The 13364-nt window shown below is 43.8% G+C and overlaps 1 protein-coding gene across 1 annotated transcript; it reads right to left on the bottom strand.

Annotated features, from left to right (window-relative positions):
* Positions 1 to 1602: 1602 nt before the first annotated feature.
* On the bottom strand, positions 1603 to 4542 carry tmem42b (transmembrane protein 42b). Its single transcript, XM_077006251.1, has 3 exons — positions 4253 to 4542; positions 3417 to 3563; positions 1603 to 3080 (listed from the first exon to the last, which is right to left on the bottom strand). Exons 1-3 carry the CDS (start codon positions 4427 to 4429, stop codon positions 2937 to 2939), a joined length of 468 nt encoding a protein of 155 aa, XP_076862366.1. The 5' UTR covers positions 4430 to 4542; the 3' UTR covers positions 1603 to 2936.
* Between the last annotated feature and the right edge of the window lie 8822 nt (positions 4543 to 13364).

Here is a 13364-nt window from a genome sequence, read left to right as displayed (position 1 = left end):
CGCAGGACGCTGCGGGACATCACTGCCCTGCACATCAGCACTTCAGTCGTCCCGTCCTGCGCTCTCCTTCATGCTGGTAAAGCCGATGGAACCTGCGTGTACGCATGTGTGATGCTTCCACCTGCTTCACTATTAAATCCATCCACACAGGTCGTGAAATCGGTCATGTTTTCCTCTAACCATGCCACAATGCCTCGTGGGTTCTCACACAGCCATATTACACCAGCCTCGCTGCTCACATGACTCACTGTATCCTCCTGCAAAGCTTATGTTACATTACAGATGAGTTTAGTGATACTGGTTCCTGTACAGAACATACCGTTATTCACACTTGCACAGATATGGCGAGATGTATCAAATGAGGCTACAGATGAATGCTGCCCACACCCCCACCTCTGCTCTCGTGCTGGAGAGAGTACTGATGTATCCATCTTGTCCATCTGTACTAAACCACATTGAACACAGACATCCCCCTCCTGCAAGGGTTATTCATGCAATGATATGTTGTATTTATTATAGGTGTATGGGTTTACAGTGCTATTGGTGTCTATACACAACAGGTATTTACACTTTTACAAACACGTATATATTTACAGATATGGTGAGAAGAATAAGACGATGGTACAGATCATTCTTCAGAATGTGGCTCTTCCTTTCTCACTCTCCAACGTGGTGTTCAGTGATGGGACGTTGATGCCTTTTTAGATGCACCATCTCGGACCAGAGCAGGGTTCCGTCCCGGGTTCCTCGCAGTCGGCCGCAGGCCGGAGGCAGAGCTCACTCCCAGATGAACAGTTAGGCTGGCTGCCTGCTAATTTGCTCAGCCATCATTCACACATCTTCTGAAGTCCGTTCCGTTCTACGCTACTCTAATGAGGTGATGGAAGTAGCTAGCTTCGCTTGCTACGTCTTATCACAGATGGCACGTGTGTATGAAAAGTTAATGGACAGTGATTCTGGTGATGTGGAGAATGAATTATTACTGTGTTCATAAGAGCAGCTCAGGCAGAGCAGTTAGACTCAGCATTATGGGTGTGAGGACCTGAAGTGTCGGTGTTCTTCACGACGACGCCGATGACGGGGCATACAGGAAGGGGAGGAGCACAACCAGGAAGGGGAAACTCCAGTGTGACTTTGGTGAGAAAGGCATGCAGCATGTTTGACCTTCAATGTGGACAGGCAACTCTGCATGTGTGCAGTCAATCCATCACAGTTACAAAATAAAAGTCCCTCAATATGGATAATCAACATGCAGGAATTAGGAAGCACTGGAGATTCACAGGAAGTGTGAGCCTGTGTGACCTGTGACTCAAGCCCTTGCCTTACACAAGAGGCTTCATGATGCCTCCCGGACTCCATAAGTCACAACCTCAGGCTGCAATACGCTCAGCTAGCTGACCGGTTAAATGCAGTTCAGCTTCATCCACTAGGTGGCGCACTGCCTCTGTGCTGCCTGTGCTACATGGTGGATGTTATTTTTTTTAGTTATTATTATGCTCAGTCGTAAACAATGATATGCCCAGCAATGCCCACTGAGCCAACAGCCCAACACAAACATGCTTGTCGTAGTCGGGTGGCACCTAGCAGTTTTAGCTGAATGACCCCTTCACTGATATCAGGTTTTTTTTTACTTCATATATACTTCTACTTCCGCTCTTAGCTCTGTTAGTTTCTGAATAAAGGATGAGAAGGAACCCAGCTGGGTCCACAGTCAGCCTCCCGGGTGTCGGCGTGTTTGCTACAGAAACATGTGCTTTGTTGCTGGGTGTTTCGGAGCATAAGGTGCCCCCGTACAAAATGCCTCAGCTGGACTTTGGCAAAGGCCCACGTAGAGTGGAATGCGTTTTCTCAGAGAATGCGTTTGTTTTTCGTTGTCATCGTCGTTATTGCATAATGCCGTATTCTAATCCCACGGTTGCTCACAGTGATGTGGACCAGAGGAGAGAGATCGCCGTTTCTGGGGAAGAGTTACTCACACGCTACGGCCTCTACAGATCTCCCAGGAGACAGCTGGACAAGAATGAGTTTTGGTTGCATTCAGCTGTGATCGACACCAGAGGATCCATGTTACTGTAACAGTGATGTTACAAAGGAAAGGACAAGGGTCAGGGATCTCTCAGCAACCATATGCAGTGTCCAGAATGGCGAGTCTGGACATAGCATTAACGTTTGGGGATGAGCTTCATGAGACTAGACCTCCTGTATTGTTCATGGAGCTGACATAGCCTGACATCTCAGCAGATCTGCATTAACCCTCACATTCCCAGGGGCTTGAGATTGCTAGACACATAGGAAGCCCAGATTAGGATGAGAACTGGGAGCAGATTCCTACAGGACTAATCTTAATCCAAAAAGGACTTGAAATGTTTAACTTGAGAAACAAAGGAGTCATAAGGGAAATATTCCAGACAGATTCAACTGAGGCAGCAATGTGGTTTAACTTTGCAAACCTCCAGTGTGAATAAACTCAGTCAAGAGTGACTAGCAGTCAGAACATCTTACGCTTCTCCACCCCAGAGTCACTGATTCAGGCTCCACTCCACCAGGTCTGAAGCTATTTTACCAGCACAATACAGTGTTTAAAGTCTTTGGTCAGTCATCTCTGGTTTATGAATATGAATTGTACCCAATAAAATAGCATGTGGTTCAAATCTAAGACAAGAAGATCCTTTAGCAGTTTGCTAGGCTCCTTTAAGACGAGGTGTTTATAATGAGTAGTATAGAGACCCAGGGGTCTTGGAAGGAACTGAGATCCTTATTATTGGTTTAAATGCCCATTTTAGGATAAGCGCCGTCCCATGATCTTGGTTGTTTGTCCTTAATGATATGAGCAGAATAATTTATGCTGATCAATGCTAATTTATGTGTGTGTGTGGGGGGGTGCTGTTGGTCCTGATTGGTCACGATGTTCCACTGGAGGGGTGGGCCTGGCTGACTCAATCGTCCTTGCTGGTGGGTGGGTTGTGTGTGTGGCTGGGGGAAGCTCGCCTCAGCACCAGCAGGCCTGACAGGGTGAGTGACACGCCCACCCACCACAGAGCTATGTGGCTGTCCCCGAAAATGAGCTGTCCAAGGAATGCCTGATCAGAAAGTGTGAACAAACAGGTACCACATCAGCAGTCAGAAATCATGACAAGAAATGGCTCTACTAAAGCATGTCCAATCTGCAAATAGTGTGATCTTTTCTTCTGACAAGCTGGTATTCAAAACTACACTGAACACTAGGTCATAACCTATAACGATTCATTTGCTGGAGTAAGAATTCACCTCACTTTGATTGGTTTCAGTATTAGAGTGCAGTCACTGCATGTTTCATGTCCTCTGAATACACCTCATCGCTACGGTATTTCTGGGGAGCTGGGCAGGGGTGGGGTTTAAGGCTGAGGTCAACATCACTGTTGGTGCCAGATACTCACGGAGGAGATGAAGTTGGAGGCGGTGGTGGTCACAGTGGTTCGAGCGGAGGAGGAAGAGTACCTGAGTGCCTTGGACAGGAAGGTCCACATCACAGCATTACAGGTGAACACCAACCCCCCACATAGCAGGCGCAGGGGGATGTGCAGCTGTCACACACACACACACACACACACACACGACATGATTCAGATACTCAGACTGTTTCATTGTGCTTCTAGGGACACTGTAGAACACATGGGCCATTGAGCAGTTTTCTTACATTAGCTCACTGAAAATGGCTTTATGATAAATGAAGATGATCATATCCTCTTTAAATAATTATAGTCAATTAAAACTCAGAGGAATTATTCATTCATTCAAAGAAAGAACTGGCAAAGACGACACGCGCTATGTTTTGAAGGTCATTTCCAACGTCGGTGTAATAATATTGCTTCTTAGCAGTCTAAATCCCTTGACACCCGGTTAATGGATTGTTATTTTAAGTGTCGGTCGCCCAGAAACCTGGTGATTAAATTATATTTTGGTCAGTCGGGTTAGGCCTATATTTAACATGCATGATGTCCAAGTCGCGTGCACCGAGTACAACGCTGTGTTTTACGCGAGCAGCTAGCAGCCGCGCGAGCGTGACACACTACATGCGCTCGAGGACGCTGCTCCCGCGGGCGCCGCTCTTGGCGGTGCTGATGCTGCTCTGGCGCGCGGAGCAGTAAACGTGATCTATGCGAATTTTGCTTGTTGAATAATGGCTCTCCGCCGCACAGATAGCTTCATAATTTAAAAACCAAGTTTCATCATTATTAATTATTCAACAGTCTGAATTGCGGCAATGACTCACCCAGTCGCAAGCGGTAGTTTCGTTGCCTTGTCTAAATTTTCTCTGCTCTCCCCACGTCCGTAGACCTGTCTCACAGACACCTTTCAAATAATCGGTTCCAAGCGAGAGTTTAGCAGACGACGAAGCGACGGCTCCGAGGAATCCCGCCAACAATGCATAGAAAACACCAGGAAACATGGTGACAACGAGGCTACATATTTCCAGAACCCGCCACGTTTCTACAATCCGTTAGGATGCGTGCAGGCAAATTCCGTACTTCCTACCAACAACCGTCCTGTTACTGCCACACCAATCAAGATAGTTTGTGAACGTTTCACTATAGTACGTCATCGTGCGGGAGAACCTTTGTGTAGTGCAGCATTCTGGGAACCGTAGTTTCGAACATAATGATAAGAGCTCATTCTTGCTTCAAATCAAGATTATTTTAGAATGTAAATAAGCATTTTATATATACATATATACATACATATATACATATACATACAGGACTGCACTATTCTGGACAGAGATCTCTCCCAGGTTGGGAGCCACAGCCCCTTTCATCTTCATGGACAACAATGCTCCAGCTCATGGAGGTCGCATCATTAGGGAACAGCTGCTGGAGACTGGAGTTCCTCAAATGGAGTAACCTGCACAATCTCCAGACCTGAATCCCATATAAAACCTGCATGAGTCACCATGTAGCTCGTAACGCTGTACCATTGAACTTCAATGACCTGAGGGACCTTCAAGAAGAGTGGGATGCCATGACTCAGCAGACAATATGTTGACTTGAGTTGTCATTGTAAAGCTGTAAATGCCCTTAAAAGCTACTTAATTGCTCTACTTTCATGATATAATACAACTGTAGCATGAACTTTTTGTTTTCCATAAACTTCACCTGCAAGCCAAATATCTCTATATCTATCTCTATGTGTAGTGTATATAGTCAATAAAAAATATTTGACAAACATAAAAAACGTAAGCTGCAAAATCTTTTTCTGATCTTTAAAACCACACCACACCAGACTAGACCAGATCAGAGATCAGATCAGACCAGACCAGACCAGACCAGACCAGATCAGAGATCAGAGCCAATTTGAGTCAAATGAACTAGACAGAGCAGATTGAGGTTCTAAGTATAATCTTATTTCTCTAATTTCTTTCCACCTCATTCACTGGGAGCAGATCAATTCTAATGAGAGGCCCTTGACATAGGGCAGTGCTCTGTAGCTCATTTGCCCCATCTAATCAGGGAGAGAGGGAGAGAAAGGGAGAGAGAAAGAGAGAGAGGCAGAAGGAAAGATGTTTTCATAGTGAAACAAATCCTGCATTCTCATTACATTTATGAGGCAGTTTTTTTTACTGTCTTTTTGATGTATTACATGTGAGGCGCAGGGCTACAGGTCTTGGATCAGCGTCTCAAAGAAGAGCTGCAGTAACACACTCCCAGAGACCACACAAACCACACAGACAATACCACAGAAAATAACGCCACAGTGATCCTGCAATAATGAAGCTTTAGCTGTGCCACAATCCATGTGATAAAAACCCCACTTCAAATCCAATGTAACAAAGTCTTTCTAACTTTAACCTTCAGTTACGTAGGACAGTCTAGTCTAAGATCATTAACAACACCCCCACTCCGGTTCTCATGGTAGTAAAACTAACAACCCCTCTCACCTGCCCATACAATAGCACATTACTGCCAAACGCCTCCACTGGGAAATGTGATGAATTTGCAATTTTGTCCAGTGAATATATATTCACAGATTATATTAGAGGCACTAGACTCCCCATAAATAACTCAATTAATGACTAAATGTTCTCCATCATTACTGAAAGCATCCTGGTTATTATGTTGCAGCTTAAGACTTTAAGACCTTTTAACTTTAAATTACGTGAGGTTGCAGTTTGACATCATCTACATGTTGTCTTGATCTGAGCTAGAAATTAATGTTTCATTCCATTGAGGCAAATTCCAACCAAGTGATCTACTCCATCATAGTGCCAGAGTGCGTTCATGAACACCACCCTCATGGAGTAAATACGCTTGGACGCTGACTCTGGTAAAACCTACTCCTGTTGTTTCTAGATCTGAGTTCTGAGATCTGCCAGTAAAGATCTCATGGTCTTATAGCCTCATAACCGCTCGACAATTCGCTCAACAAATAAGTAGGTTCAAGGACCCAACAAGGTTGTTCCCAGTTGGAACCAAAGAATAGTTGTTCAGCATGAACTGGGATGACAGGTTGACTGCATAATCCAGTAGCCCATACATTAGTACACCTGACATAAGTGCTGTGCTGGTGTGTCATGGTAAAACCATGACAGCAAGTGTTCTAGTGTTTGTACCAACCACAATAATGTTCCTGTTGTTTTTACACACAACAGTGTTAATGTTAGGTTAACCTTTCGTATCAAACACAAAGGTGGTGCGTGTAGATGGATACACATGTCTGCGTCACTAGGGGGCATAGTTGTCCTTTAATGCAATAAACTGCTTCTGGGCATCCTGAAAATGAGGATAACTAACATTTTTTATAGATATGTGAAGAATGTGTCTAATAGTGGACATAAAGCATTCCAAACACATTGGCACCTTGGACTATTTACAGTTATACAGGAAATACACTGAATAGTGAATAAACAAGTTTACAATTTAATTTAAAAAGAGCTATTGTAAAGTGATGTATAATAGAACAGAGGTATTAAAAACAATATTTAATAAGTACATATGAATGAGCTTTAGAGAAACATATGATTCAGTGTAATCTAAAACCTGCACAGTATAAATAGTTTACTACAGAATATGCTATGAATTGTGTTACCCATAATATCTGTTATGGTTGGCTTCAGTTTACCATTAGCATATTACAGCTTCAGCACTCTGATTCTGTTCACCCGTGTCTAGTCAGTCATGTGTTAGTGTGTTTGTTCCTTATTGGTGGATAATATGCTATGGTTATCAGAAAAATGTAAACTTTCCTTTTTTGTGCCTATAAAGTAAAAAACCTGCAGTAGCTGGTGACATAGCACTTGTGATGTCATAATGGTGTTTAGCTGGCTTTACATTCTAGAACCACTCCAAGAATTCTAGAAGCTTTCATAAGGAATGCCTGCCTCTCCAGTCCTGCCAACTCATATGTAAAGCAGAGCAATTTTCACGTCAAGGAGCCAATCATCATCTGTGCTCTCAGCCGAACACAAGTGTGAGCGGCAGTGGACTGTACTGAGCATGCTCAGACTGGAGCCTCCTGCAAATTTCTGCACTTTACACACAGAAGGACGAGTAGGTGCAACCTCGCAGTGAGAGGAAGGTTTCTCCAGCTCTGCCTGTGACAGACTACATCTCTACACGTGCCTCCCATGCGTCCTTGGGGCCTTCATTACTGCAGATATCAGGCTGGTGACAGGGTTTGAAAAGGACGCTGATCATTACTGAGATGAGTCCTGATGTTAAGGGCTGTTGATTATGGGCTAAGTGTTCAGTGTACCATTTGGTGAGGGTATAAGAGAACTAATTGGAGAATATTTTCTGAGAGCTCTCTGCCTTTTGGAGGTCTAACAGGGGAAAAGACTCTAATGAGCTCATCGTGATGGTTTTTTAGACTCGGCTCGAACTGAAAGAGACAAAAATCCCACACAGTCATCAGCAGTCAGGAAAGTGGTCCAAGACATCCACACGACAAACCAAACAGTACTGAATTAACACCTGCAATACTGAATGAACACAAACAGTACTGAATTAACACCTGCAAAGTTAGATAAATACCAGTAGTACTCAATTAGCACCTATGGTGTTGAATGAACACTAGCACTTGTGAGGTATCCACTCCAGTTCTAAATGAACTTGGGCAGAGCTGAATTAACAGTTACTGTACTGATTAATACCTGCTTTTCTTGAGATGATCTCCTACAGCTGACATTTAAAAAATTCAACCTTGTGAGCAGATAGATTTGTTGATCTGTCGTGTCTTGGTATCACTTTGTTCTGTTGTGTTTTACCGTTTTTGGCCTTTCCCAGAATGCCTTGTTTTGTTGATCATTGGTTTGGCATCTGGTCCTTTTAAATGTGCGATACAGATATAGGGGAGTGGATGTGATCCGGCTGGACCTAATAAACATGCTGCTGTCTATCAGCACCTTCCTCTGTATTCCACACCAGATACCCATAAGTGACTTTGGCATTCTGTACATCCGTGTCTGTTTCTGAAACACTTCTACCTGTTTGACCTAGCCCAGGTTAGTGGTAGTGTGATGCCTTGTGGGTAACACCATCTGCAACCAGCATTTTATAAAACATCAGCAATTTTCATATATGCTGATCTTGACTCACTTAATATGATTAATATGCAAAAACCAGGACAGACAGACCAGGTTCTCAGGTGCACACCAATATATCCAGGAGATTTCCCACTGGTAAAGGCTAAAGTGGTAAGCTGGAGTGGGTCACAGTGGTTTGAGGTATACAGAGTGCACTGTATTTAGTGTTAGTTCCCTGGAAGTGTTCCAAGTCTTATCTCTCTTTCTCTTCTTTCTCCCTCTTTTTTCTCTCCCTGCCACTCTCTCCCTTTTTTCTCTATCTTCTCTCTCTCTATTCTCTTCTCACTGTCCATCACTCATTCACTCACCCCTCCCCCATGTGTATGTCCACACACAGAGTGGCGTGACCTCTGCGTGACTTTTGCTCGGTCACCCGCAGGCTGGTTTCATATATGTAGGAGTGCTAAACAAAACCAGATACTCCATGATGAACTCAAACTTAAATGAGTGTTTACATTGTATGTTCAAGGATTTCCTTCTGTATTCGATACCAGCTCTTTACAGCCTGTTCACATCTTACGCTGCTCTTCACATTAAGCACATGAAAGACGTTCCTGATTCTGCCTGTGTAGTCACAGTTACACTCATTCAGGCTCCATGACACCATTTAACATCAGTCAAATCCATAAAAAGCTTAAACAATGACAAGTACAGAGTTATCAGTCTGTCTGTTTCTTTCTGTCCTCCAGTTATTTGTCTGTCTGATTCTGTCTATCCTCCAGTTATCTGTCTGTCTGTTTCTGTATGTCCTCCAGAATTATCAGTCTGTCTGTTTCTGTCTGTCCTCCAGTTATCTGTCTGTCTGTTTCTGTCTGTCCTCCAGTCCGCAGGAGCGGACATGCAGCCACACAACAAACACACCCTGCCCCCACACCAAACACACCCTGCCCCCACCATTCACTTCTGGATTGTCCATATCAGTGCTTTCACCCATCTGTAGTTTGGCTTATTGTGTTTCCCTGTGCTGTAGTTCATCTGTACTAACCTGGTTCAGCTTCATCTGTAGTTCATCTGTACTAACCTGGTTCAGCTTCATCTGTAGTTCATCTGTACTAACCTGGTTCAGCTTCATCTGTAGTTCATCTGTACTAACCTGGTTCAGCTTCATCTGTAGTTCATCTGTACTAACCTGGTTCAACTTCATCTGTAGTTCATCTGTACTAACCTGGTTCAACTTCATCTGTAGTCCATCTGTACTAACCTGGTTCAGCTTCATCTGTAGATAATCTGTACTAACTTGGTTCAGGTCTTTTAAAACTTTTATATATTTTTGTACAAACCGGATTCCAAAAATGTTGGGACACTAAACAAATTGTGAATAAAAACTGAACGCAATGATGTGGAGGTGCCAAAATCTAATGTTTTATTCAGAATAGAACACAAATCACAGTTCAAAAGTTTGAACTGAGAGAATGTATAATTTTAAGGAAAAAATATGATGTTTCATAATTTCATGCTGTCAACAAATCCCAAGTTGGGACAAGGCCATTTTTATCACTGTGTGGCATCCCCCCTTCTTACAACATGCCATTCATGTCTAATACAGGCCTCTAACTGTTCAATCGTCTTGGGCCTTCTTTGTCACACCTTCCTCTTTATGATGCGCCAAATGTTCTCTATAGGTAAAAGATCTGGACTGCAGGCTGGCCATTTCAGTGCCCGGATCCTTCTCCTACGTAGCCATGATTTTGTGATTGCTGCAGAGTGTGGTCTGGCATTATTTTGTTGAAAAATGCAGGGTCTTCCCTGAAAGAGATGACGTCTAGATGGGAACATATGTTGTTCTATAACCTGAACATAGTTCTCTGCATTAATGGTGCCTTTCCAGACATGCAAGCTGCCTTCCATTTTGCCACACTCCATTTTAAATGGCCCATGGCCCAGTGTAAACATCTGAGCTTATGGAGCTTGCTTAGAAATGGCTTCCTCTTTGCACTGCAGAGTTTCAGCTAGCAACGGCGGATGGCACGGTGGATTGTGTTCACTGACGATGCTTTCTGGATGTATTCCTGAGCCCATTCTGTTATTTCCTTGACAGTGGCATTCCTGTTTGTGGTGCAGTGATGTTTAAGGGCCCGGAGTTCACAAGCATCCATTAGAGTTTTATGGCCTTGACCCTTACACACAGCGATTATTCCAGATTCTCTGAATCTTTTGATGATGTTATGCACGGTTGATGATGATAACTTAAAAGTCTACGCTGGGTAACACCATTCTGGTATTGCGGCACTATCTTTCTGCGCAACAATGGTGGAATTGGTGATCCTCTTACCATCTTGGCTTCAGAGAGACACTGACACTCTCAGAAGCTCTTTTTATACCCAATCATGTTGGGTATAATTGACCTAATTAGAGTTAATTGGTCTTCCAGCTCTTTGTTTTATGCTCAATTTCATTTTTCCAGCCAATTATTGCTACTTGTCCCAACTTTTTTGGGATTTGTTGACACTGTGAAATTTTGAAACAACATATTTTTCCTTTAAAATGTTACATTTACTCAGATTAAACTTTTGATCTGTCATCTATGTTCTATTACGAATAAAATATTGACATTTGCCATCTCCACATCATTGCATTCAGTTTTTATTCACAATTTGTTTAGTGTCCCAATTTTTTTAGAATCCGGTTTGTATTTTACCAGTTTGTTAACTAATATCATCATCATCATCATCATTAGTTAGGGTTCACCCACTACTATGCATGGGGTCACCAGAACTTAACCAGAGAGTGTGTTACTACTAGACTAGCTAGCTACTGCTGAACATTAAATGTTTAGATTGTCCATCAGCAGTAATTAAATTACAAATATTGTTTGTGGATTTGTGAATAGCTGTTGTCATGATTTTAGTTAGAGTCCTAAAAAGGAAACCATAGAAATATATATTTTTGTCATTTTTAATGCATTGATGGTACTCTGGCTATTTCAATAAGATGCAATGAGAAATTCCAGTATTTTCCTATTTATAATACTAATTTATCTTAATATTTCATCAAGATTTAATTGACGGGTCACCTTTTGACACCCCTCCCCCTCCTGTTCATTCCCAGATGGTCTTGGGTGGTCTTGGGTGGTCTTCTCTCCCACCTCACACCCTCTGCCTTCTACGCTCACAGTGCAGCAAACACCCTCGTACAGAGCTGCTTACATATTTAGCAGCTTCACTCTGTGTGTTGTCTCCCTGGGAGATGATCCCTAACGGGCATCATACTCTTCCAGGTCAACTACAGGACTGTGTGTGTGTGTGTGCACGCTGTCCACTGTCTCTGTCCTGGAGCTAAAACAGTCAGTGCCTGTTACACATTGATGCAACAGCTGCAGACCAATTCCCTAGTGCCCTGTGTGAGACAGGACTGTGTGTGTGTGTGTGTGTGTGTGTGTGTGTGTGGATGTCTGTGCAGTAAGGTAGAGGGGAGGAGCATAGAGGGGTGAGGGGAGGTGCAGTAAGGGAGAGGGGAGGAGCATAGAGGGGGAGGGGAGGGGCAGTAAGGGAGAGGGGAGGAGCATAGAGGGGAGAGGGGAGGAGCATAGAGGGGTGAGGGGAGGTGCAGTAAGGGAGAGGGGAGGAGCATAGAGGGGTGAGGGGAGGGGCAGTAAGGGAGAGGGGAGGAGCATAGAGGGTGAGGGGAGGGGCAGTAAGGGAGAGGGGAGGAGCATAGAGGGGAGAGGGGACGAGCATAAAGGGGTGAGAGGGGAGGAGCATAGAGGGGTGAGAGGGGAGGTGCATTAAGGGAGAAGGGAGGAGCATAGAGGGGTGAGAGGAGGTGCAGTAAGTGGAGAGAGGAGGAGCATAGAGGGGTGAGGCAAGGTGCATTAAGGGAGAGGGGAGGAGCATAGAGCGGTGAGGGGAGTTGCAGTAAGGGTGAGGGGAGGAGCATAGAGAGAGGAGGGAGAAGTGTGCTAAACCAAAGACTCAGAGCACCTAGCTCTTTACCATCAGTTCTCATTCCAGTATGCTCTCCATTGTGAATGTGACAGACCTGATAAAGTGAAGCACAGGCTCTTCACCCACAGTAAGACATGACATGGATCTCCACCGCACTTTCCTTGGTCAGAACATTCAGATGGAGAGATAGCCCCACCCCCTGGTTACCAGCACATCAGTTTGAGATGTGGTAAATTTCTATGCAAATAATATAGTTACTGTAACATGGTTATTCTTCATAACAGATTGTATACCGCTGACCTGACCCGTTTTATTTATTCTGGGAAATTACCTGTTTATTTAGTGAGGCTAAAGAAGGCCTCACTAAGTTAGACTTATGTTAGGGTTTGGTGTTACTGTTCAAAATGCTTATTCTCTGATTTGAATCACTAGTTCGACTTCTTTGACTAGACTTGTGTTGTTGTTGTGTCCCGTTCTGTGAACACGGCATGCCTGTTACCCAGCGATTAGCCAGACCTTTCTTCAAAACAAACCCCTGGGTAACCGAAGAAACTAAGAGTGAACAAAGAAGGAGACTGTGTTCTTTACAAACAGCAGCCTGAGGAAGAAAATCATCTCTGGAGAAGATCATGGTAAATAAGGCAGAGTAGAACGATCCAGAGAGGGTAGAAGTTGGAAGTGGCGCAGCCCTGCAGTAACCCTGATGACCTCGTCAGGGACCTCATGACCTCGTGACTATCAGATGAGCTGAATGTTGAGGATGTGGATAATGACATAGCTTTTGTTCTTCATTACTTTTTAAAGATGGCTTTTGAGAAGCCTGATTGTTCTGAATACATTTCCATCTTAGGACACTCACATGCTCCTGATTATGATGGTTTGATCGGTTTGAGTGTGTTACCAACAGGCTGCAGGGTGTTGTG

This window comes from Brachyhypopomus gauderio, chromosome 5 (assembly GCF_052324685.1).
Source record: "Brachyhypopomus gauderio isolate BG-103 chromosome 5, BGAUD_0.2, whole genome shotgun sequence".
Taxonomy (NCBI): domain Eukaryota; kingdom Metazoa; phylum Chordata; class Actinopteri; order Gymnotiformes; family Hypopomidae; genus Brachyhypopomus; species Brachyhypopomus gauderio.
This window is presented reverse-complemented; position numbering and strand designations above follow the sequence as displayed.

Bases quoted from the DNA above. Each gene is read 5' to 3' on its own strand.
- tmem42b (XM_077006251.1), bottom strand. From the start codon at position 4,429: ATGTTTCCTGGTGTTTTCTATGCATTGTTGGCGGGATTCCTCGGAGCC. The intron at 3,564-4,252 runs GTGAGTCATTGC...TGTGTGTGACAG, and splicing joins AAACTACCGCTTGCGACTGG to CTGCACATCCCCCTGCGCCT. The intron at 3,081-3,416 runs GTGAGTATCTGG...CTTTCTGATCAG, and splicing joins CCTCCAACTTCATCTCCTCC to GCATTCCTTGGACAGCTCAT.